Genomic DNA, 8676 nt, shown 5'->3' on the forward strand with positions numbered 1-8676 from the left:
AAATTCATATAGATTATAGAAACTCATTGAACATAACATGGCAAAGCTGTGGTTGGAATTCCATTTTGTTTGACATCATAAGTAAACCACAAATGAGGCAGAATCCACAGACAGATATCTGGGTTTAGTAAGACAAAACTCGTGGCTCTCTGCAGTCACAGATAAGCCGGGATGAACAGTTATATTCTCTACATATGCCCTTGAGTTGCCATAGAAACACCATTTGATGGGACTCGGGGTTGTAGGCCTGACGGACATTTCATAGAAATGATTGTCATAGATAATAAGATGTAAATGTTATCAAAGACAAGAGCATACTTATCTTTTTACATCACATATGAATCAGGGAACCACCAAAAGGGAAGTGTCACACAGAGACTATCTTTTAGTGTCATGGAGATCAATAATGCATAATTTCATATTCATATAAGAGAGCTGAAGAACACACCATCCATTTTTTCCTGCATAATCCAAATGCTGTCACTTCAAACAAATCACAGAGCTTCACACTAACTCAATGTTTCACAGATGGCGCTCTACTGTCGCCTTTAAGAGAAGCATCGTAAAGACTTGTGTTCATCGTCCCACTTCTAGGGGCACAGCGAGTGTCCAGGCAGACTGCGGAGACATGTCACAGCCTGGTGAAGTGTCCATACTCCACGGGTGAGGCAAACCGGCTTTGTTTCAAATGCCCTACAAAGCTGAGTCTGGTGGGAACCTCACCCGTATCTGCCCAAACAGGTGTTTGGAGTATTATGGGGACAGGAAGGGAGAAAGTTCCCACACATGAACCCCAAGAGCCGTCATCTCCCTCTGCCACTGTGAGGACTCTTTGAAATGCTGGCTCTCCTCCTGTACCCGAGGGAGAGCACCTGTTCCTCCCTCCGCCCCATGGGATGCCGCCGCCTTCCCTTCCCAGCACTCTCGCCGAACCCGCCACCAAAACCCCCACCCCTGCTACTCCCTGGATGTCGAGACTTCACTCAATTCTAGATCTCTGCTGGTAGCAAGTCTGGAAACTTCTAGCACCAGCGGCTCTCAGACGGGTGTGTGGTCTTATAACTCAACTTGAGGAGACGCCTCTGGGGCAGAAAAGTTCACACAAGTACACTTTAGTGCCAGCCCCTGTGGCTGTGTGAACCTCCATTATTCTGGAGAGGCCGGCTCCCTCCACAGATGCCAAAACACCAACCACCCTTTTCCAGCTTTTACCATAGCAAGGACACGGACACATGTGTCAGTCCTGGCTAATAGCATCTGAGGAAGTCCATGAGAAAGAGGGCTTCTGAAGAGATTTTATTCCTTCCCTGTGGTATGCAGAGTAATGGCTCCCCACAGATGCCCACATCCTAATGCCCGGAACGTGTGACTGTGTTACTTCATAGGGCAGAAGGGACCTTACAGGTGTCAGTAAGGGTCTTCGGGTGGGAAGATTATCCTAGATTACTTGTGGTGAGCCCAATGTCATCACAATCGTCCTCATTAACAAGAATAGGCAGGAGAGTCAGAGTCAAAGACTGCAGTGTGATAACAGAAGCAGAGGTCAGAGTCAGAGAGACACTTGAAGATGCTACACTGCTGGCTTTGGTGATGGAGGAAAAGGCCATGAGCCAAGGAATGTAGGTGGGTTCTAGAATCTTGGAAAGGCAAGGAAATGAATTCTCCCCCAGAGCCTCTAGAAGCAGCTCAGACCTGCTAGGAAACCTCCAGGAAGAGGAGAGTACACAGGGCCGTCGGCCTGAGGAGCACAGGTGAGCCCCGAACACCAAGAAGGAGAGAGAACATCAGAGCTTGGGTCCTGGAACCCGAGGAAAACGAAAGAACACCAGATCTTGGAGTCTGAGGAAGACAAGAGAATACGTCTTCCTGGGCTCCCAAGGAAGATGAGAGAGCTCTGGGCCCAATGAAGAGCATATACCACGTCCTGAGCAGTGACAGACTTCTTCCATTACCTAAGCATGGGCACCTCAGTTCTCAGAGGACACTGGGCAGAGGATCTAGCTCACTCTTCTTCTCTGACAAAGATTCTTTCCTTAACCAAACTTCTGTCAGGATCCCTGAACGCCCTTCCCAACAAGGCCTATCCACCTACTTCCTTGTGAAATTCAGTTTTAGCAAGAATCCTGCTAAGTCAGTTTATCCAGAATTTCCTACCCTTGATAGCTAACCAAACTCAAATCCACTATCTCCTCCCCATCCTGGGTGATATCGGTCACCTTGGCCTGCCTTCAGCAAGAATCCTGTTCGGTGGGTTCAGCCAAAATTCCATCAACGCCCCACCCCAATCCAACCTGCTGCTTGTCTGTAAATCTCCACTTATTCCGCTTGAATCCAGAATAGAGCCCAGTTCTATACCGGAGTCTCCCTTCCTCAGTTGCAATATTTTTATTGAATTAGATCTATTTTCCCCGCTTCAATTTCTGTCCAGCTTTGGTTTATCTTTGACACCACTCCCCAACCCGGGTGCCTAGAGTACAACGAACGCTGCCCCTCTCCCAGACTTGACAGGACATTGAGGCCTGTCCCTCCTCCTCTCCCTGGACACACTTCCGGGTAAGCCGGTTCCCCCCCCCCCCCCCAACCCGCACCACCCCGCGCCACCCCTATCCTCCCACGACCTTGGGCTGATTTTAGTCAAGCCTCCAGCATACTTACAGCTCTCAGTCCCGCCCCTTCTATCTCTCCATTAGACAGAGTTGCTCATTTAGCCCCGCCCCCGCTCCAATCCCAGGAACTTGGTGGACAGTGACTCCGCCCTCCCCGTTCCCGCCCCTCCCTCCTCCACTTTGGGTATGAGTGGTAGTTGGCCCCGTCCCCTGACACTACCGGCCCTTCCCGCCCATCACCTCTCCCAAGGATGTAATAGTCTCGCACCCCCACCAACCAACTCTAAGCCATTTAGCACTTCCGGCCCGCCCTTCTCCCCGCGCCTTCCTTTTCTAACTTCCGGTTTGCCCCACGCGTGGACGCCCTCCTTCCTGGGCGCGACTATCTCCAGGCATGTGCCACCGCCCACTAAAGTATTGGGACCCTCGTAGCCTGGCGTGCTTCACCCGACATCTCCTTCTGACCCTTTGGGCCGCCAAGGGACGCGGGCGAGGGCCTTTTACCTGGCTGCCCTGGCTTCGCCTTCCACCCAGAACTGGCCGGACAAGATGGCCGCCGCCGGGGAGCGCCCTGGCGCGGCGCGCCGCGGGGCTGTCTGGGAGTTGTAGTCCAGACCGCTGCGCTGACGCATTTCGCCGCGGGCCGACGGGCGCCATTGTGCGCCGCGCGCGGGTGAGTGCGGCGCGAAACGTGCGTCCGTCGGGGGTGGTGTGGGTTCGGCCTTGCCTGCTGTCCTCCCGCCGCGGGGAAGGAAGAGGCGGTGTGGTCGGGAACTGGGGGCCCAGAGGGAAGACAGCTCCCTCCGGGCCCGGGCGTGGCGCGGGCCGCCCCTCTCGGGCGTGTGCGGGTTGATGGCGGGAGTCTACTCCCCCTGGGTGATGAAAGTGGAGGGTGTCTCCTCTCGATCGAGGGGAAATGGGTCTCTCGGTCCCTGGGAGTAGGTGGATACGACCCCTTCAGGGTGTTTTCCGAGGTGGGGGTGGACTTTTCCTCGTTGATGGGCGGCTTCGGGGCAGAGGAGGGGACCTCGGCGTAATCCTCAAGCAGCTCCTACCTCCCCAATTCCATCTTCTCAGGACTGTGCCCACTCCCACGAGACAGGTTGAGGAGGAGGAAGGTATGGCCTCCGGGCTTCCGACGGCCTGGTTCCATGTGAGTAGAGGCTTCCTTGAGTTTCTCAGTGCACACCCTGATCTGGGGACGGGGGTGGGCGCAGGGAGGAGGGACGCCACCCTCCCTGATATAGCCCCCGGGCCCCAGGGCATCTCGGGGAAGGGGCCGGCTGAATGGAGACCTTGCTGGAGCGACCTCAGGCTGTTCAGCTTTCCAAGGTCGTGGTTAGTGTAGATTTCAGATTCTAATTTGTTTTTAAAGTTGCGGGGGGTGGGGCGGGGCGGGGAGGCATTGACAGGTCTAAGCAGGGATCAGATTCGTATTTAGATTTCAACAGTTACTCTGGCGTCAAGAGCTAGACATGAGGTGAGTTCAGTCACTAGGAGAAAAGAGAAGGGTGGATCCTTTACAGATGGAGGAAGTAGAAGCAGCACGGTCGGCACGGGTGCTGAGGGCTTGGGTGTGGTGATTCAGCTCACGGAATTTCCTAGGCGGAGGCATAAGCACTGACATCCGTGTTGAAATCCCCAGGAGAGTAAGAAACGGAGAGGCTTTCAGAAACCGAAGAACCCTGTTCAGCCTCACGTGGTGTCCTCCTTGGTGTGACCTGATAGGGCGAAGCTTGGGTTTGCTCAGTTTCAGACAAATGCAGGAACACATGAGACGCCTGGAACGTTCTCAGGCCGTGTTGTAGACTGCCTTCATGTGCTCACTCAGCCTCCCTACTGTCAGCGTGAGTGGCGACAGACCTTGGCTGAACAGAACCTGTGGGTTTTAGGAACCAGTGACCTTTGAAGATGTGACCCTGGGTTTTGCCCCGGAGGAGTGGGGACTGCTGGACCTTGAACACAAGTCCCTGTACAGGGAGGTGATGCTGGAGAACTACAGAAACCTGGTCTCAGTGGGTAAGGCTGGCCTCCGTGTCAATAAAGGTCTGCGCTTCGCAGCACCAATGGTGCCACTGAATTGTGTGTCTGCTTGTGCTCAGGCCGCAGGGATCAAAGTGCAAGTGTCAAGGCCCCGGAGCTTAAGGGAGAGGGCTGAATTTGTACCCTTTGGAAAGGGTGACTTCTGAATCTTCATCTAGTCCATCCCTCAGAGGCCCTGAATACCAGGGGTGGGGGAGGGGGGGGTCTGTCAGGGATGTTTTTAGCTGCTGTAGTGGATGCTTACTATTTTCTGTGCGTGTGGTTTTTTGTGTTTGTTTGTTTGTTTTTTCTATTAGAGTTGACATTAGCTTTAGGTGTACAGCATAACGCTTAGACATTTACATAACTTACAAAGTGACTCCTCAATCTAGTACACAGCTGGCACTGTACATGGTTATTAGATTACTGACTACATTCCTTATGCTGTGTGATACTTACTGTGTTTGTAACGAGAATTCCAGAGGACACGGTGTCTTTCCAACACCTCAGGATTGTCATCCCAGACCCTGATTCCTTCCTTCTCTAGGTGGTTAGTGTGAACTTTTCCATTCGTAAATTAGTAGCTGCATCATTGCGGCACCCAGCATCATGTCTGTGTTAAAAGCAGAGAAAAAAATCAGAAGAAAGAAGGAGAGAGGGAACGGCCCCGAGTAGTGCCCTTTTCACTTCTGTCACCTATAGCAAGAAAGAAAAAGCCCTAAGTCTCCAGCTGACAGACATTCCTTTGTGTCTTGCTGGCCAAAACCGGGTCCCACTGCCGCCTTTACCAGCTCTAGGGAGCCCAGGAAAGCAAGCAGCTGACAAAGGAGATGGATGGATGGTCATCACTGCCCTAGACCAGAAGTCATGCCCTGGCAGGAGACAGCACGCGCCACAGCAGGAAAGCCTTTTTTCTGAACACAGACCCCCAAGCCCTGTCTCTTTTCCCTTGGGCAGAACATCAGCTTTCCAAGCCAGATGTGGTATCTCAGTTAGAGGAGGAGGAGGAGCTGTGGTCGGTGGAGAGAGGAATTCTTCAAGACACCTTTTCAGGTGAGAACCAGGCACGTGGGAGTCCTGGCAGGGATCGGGCTGACTGGTGAGTCAAGGACGGTGTCTCAGAACAGAAGGTAGACAGGCGAAAGCTCCGGCGGGGAGCCGTGGCGCTTGGCTGTGGCCACACTGACTCAAGCGCTGCGTTTCGCCTCAGTCGGGTTTATTGCTGCTGGTTGACCGTGAACCTGTTGCCAGTGGCAGGTTGGCATTCGGGGCTCCGTCACGTTGCTCCACTCGTCGTCTGCTGCCCTCCCTATTGTAATCACCAGTAACTGTTGTCTGGCCAGACTTTTCAACGTACATTTACATACGTGTATGCGAACGTAGACATCCCCGACTCAACGACAGTCCAGCTTAACCATTTTTCGACTACAGTGGTGCGAAAGCGACACCCATACAGCCATTTTGTTCTTCACTTTCAGTCCAGTATTCAACAAGTTGCTCGAGCTATTCACATTATATCAAAGTTGGCTTTGTGTTAGATGAGGCTGCCCAGCTGCGGGCTAATACAAGTGTTCCGAGCACATTCAAGGAGGGCTGGGCCCAACTGTGACAGTTGGTAGGATGCTTCAATTTACGATGGCTTTATCAGGACGTAACTTCATCGTATGTTGAGGAACGTCTGTATGTGTGTGTTTTGGGGGGTGTGATACTCAATACAGACAGCTGTGCGTCTTTCATTTTAACAAATGCAGTGTAGTATACATTTGATTTTTTCTCTTGATGGACATTTAAGTTGTTGCAGAAAACTTTTTACATACATTCTTTTGCACACTTCAGTTGGGTTTTTTGTAGATAGGATTTCTTGAAATGGTACTTCAGAATCAGCCAGGATGTAAGCTAAAAATCTAGTAGCAACAAATCGTTGTCTATAAAATACATGTAGCTGCTCAAGCGCACGAGAGCTGCTTTTCCCTATCAATGCCAGTGCTTTACAATGGTCTTCTTAAAGTTTGCGGATTTGGTGGGAAGAGATAATATGTTCAGTTTAGTTTCCCTTTCCTTTATGGAGTTACACGTATTTTCATAAATTTACGATAGACCGTTTGTATTTTTTCTTTTGCGAGTTCACGTACTGTTCCCCTCTTTCTCTGTGCGTGGGATTTTATGGATGTTAATATTGCAACTACCTGAGGCCAACATTTATTTTTTTACCTTTATTCAGTCTTCGTAAAGTTTTATGATTTCAGGTTTATATGTTTGTTTTAATTCCTATCTGTATTCGTATTCTAGGTTTCATATCATACATAGGCAGGTTATACAAATCCTTTTTTGTATTCCAGTATTTTTAATTTTGGTCGGCTGTTCCATTTATTTGGTGTTTTCTTATGTATGTGGGGTGGGGCACAAGTTCTTTCAACACCCATTTTCTAACTAGGTTCTTCCACATTGAAAACATCTTTATCGTGGACTAAATTCCCACAGTCACCGTGTGCGAGCCTCCTCCTCAGCCCCTTCGATTGCCGTGACCTCTCTCTGAATAAACCCTACATTGCTGTCTTTACTGTAGCTTTGTAACAAACTTGGATAAATGGTAGTTCTTCTCGTTAGTAAAAAAAACACGTTTTTAGCTGTTCTAAACCAGCTAGTTTGCCAGATGAACTTACCATCAGCTCGCCAGGGTGCATTGAGAAAGTCCTGTGGGAATAGGTATTACATGCGATTGGATTAAGAGATTCCTTGGTGCGGAACTCGTCCGTCCAGTGAGTTTTGGCACAAGGGCGCGAAGAGGGATCTGCTTGCCTCACTGTGCTGTGTCAGGCCTTGCGAGTCCTGCCGGGCTCTCATCCTAGTTGCTGTTATTGCTCAGGTTAATCCTCCCGTGCAGTCTTGCGACTTTGTCCCAGGCAAACCTGTCGTGCTGCAAAATTCTCATCGGTGTTCTCAGAGCACTCATTTTTCCAGCAGGCGTAAAGGAGGAGGAAGTTGTATTGATTTTTTTTTTTTTTTTTTTTTTTTTTACTTCTTTTGGGCAATCTTTAAGTGCATTCATCATAGCTGGTATATCCAAAAACTTTGGAGGCTCTCCCCTTTGTTCTCTGTGTGTTAATGCAAGTGACGTTGGAACTACCCACTGCTGGAAGTATTCAGCTGTGAAAGCTGTGCTTGGTCCCCCATCTTTGGTGATGACCTTCCCTTCGGCACAGCATAGACTGCCGTCCCCAAGACTGTTTGCCCCTTTTTCTGGACTCCATGTTTCAGCTCGATGGTCTGATGTTAGTGCTTTCTATTTTTCTTTTTCATATTCAAAGTCGTTCTTTTCATTCTCTACGTTGAAAACCTTACTTCGAACTATTAGCACAGGTCACGACTATACTTCACCTGGAAGGTCCCTGGCGACACACGTGCTTTGTGTCTGCTCACAGTGGTTGCCCTTGGTTGCTTCCCTTGATCCAGCCGCCTAATGTCCTTTCCCGTCTTTGTGCCTCTGGCTGTGGCAAGTGTTCGTCTCATCCTCCCTGGAGCTTAAGTCCCATGTCCTGTGGGGGCAGACCTTCCAGCCATGCACTTCTGGATGATCTAGTAGTTTTCTGAATCTAGCTGCCATGCGTGGCATTGGGCACCAGTGGTTCTACACATCTCGGGAGAGCTGGGCTGACACGTGACAGGAGATTCAGGGGTGGTGCCCCAGAGCGAGATCGTGTGCAGGAAGGCTTATCAAGACACTCTTACAGGCCTGAGGTGATAGGTACATGCCTCATCTCTGCCCTGTCACACAGAGTCCTTTATGGGATGTTTTCCCTCCACCCTTTCATGTCACGATCAGCCGTGGAAGGCCTCTGCGTCCCGTGGAAGATGCTAAACTTTGGTAGTAAAACAAGGACCTGACATAATCTCTGCCATCGTACACTTTGTAGTCTAAAAGACGAGGGCCTACAGAAATTTACACAGCTGTACCTGCATAAACCCAGATGAATAGTGGTAAGTCCGTGGTGCGAAGCAGGAGAGGTGAAGGGTTACTCTGGAGGAGGCGGCCGGGGACAGTGCAGAG

The 8676-nt window shown here is 50.5% G+C and overlaps 1 protein-coding gene across 1 annotated transcript in view; it reads left to right on the forward strand.

Moving 5' to 3' along the window:
* The first annotated feature begins 3289 nt into the window (after positions 1-3289).
* Positions 3290-8676, forward strand: part of LOC105308643 — a 45482-nt gene continuing 40095 nt past the window's right edge. The window contains exons 1-4 of the mRNA XM_023525686.1: positions 3290-3580; positions 3684-3757; positions 4499-4625; positions 5586-5681. Coding sequence (XP_023381454.1) covers positions 3523-3580; positions 3684-3757; positions 4499-4625; positions 5586-5681 — 355 coding nt within the window. The 5' untranslated portion in view covers positions 3290-3522. The remainder of the gene's footprint in view (positions 3581-3683; positions 3758-4498; positions 4626-5585; positions 5682-8676) is intronic.

Source organism: Pteropus vampyrus, unplaced genomic scaffold (genome assembly GCF_000151845.1).
Source record: "Pteropus vampyrus isolate Shadow unplaced genomic scaffold, Pvam_2.0 Scaffold602, whole genome shotgun sequence".
NCBI classification, from domain to species: Eukaryota; Metazoa; Chordata; class Mammalia; order Chiroptera; family Pteropodidae; genus Pteropus; species Pteropus vampyrus.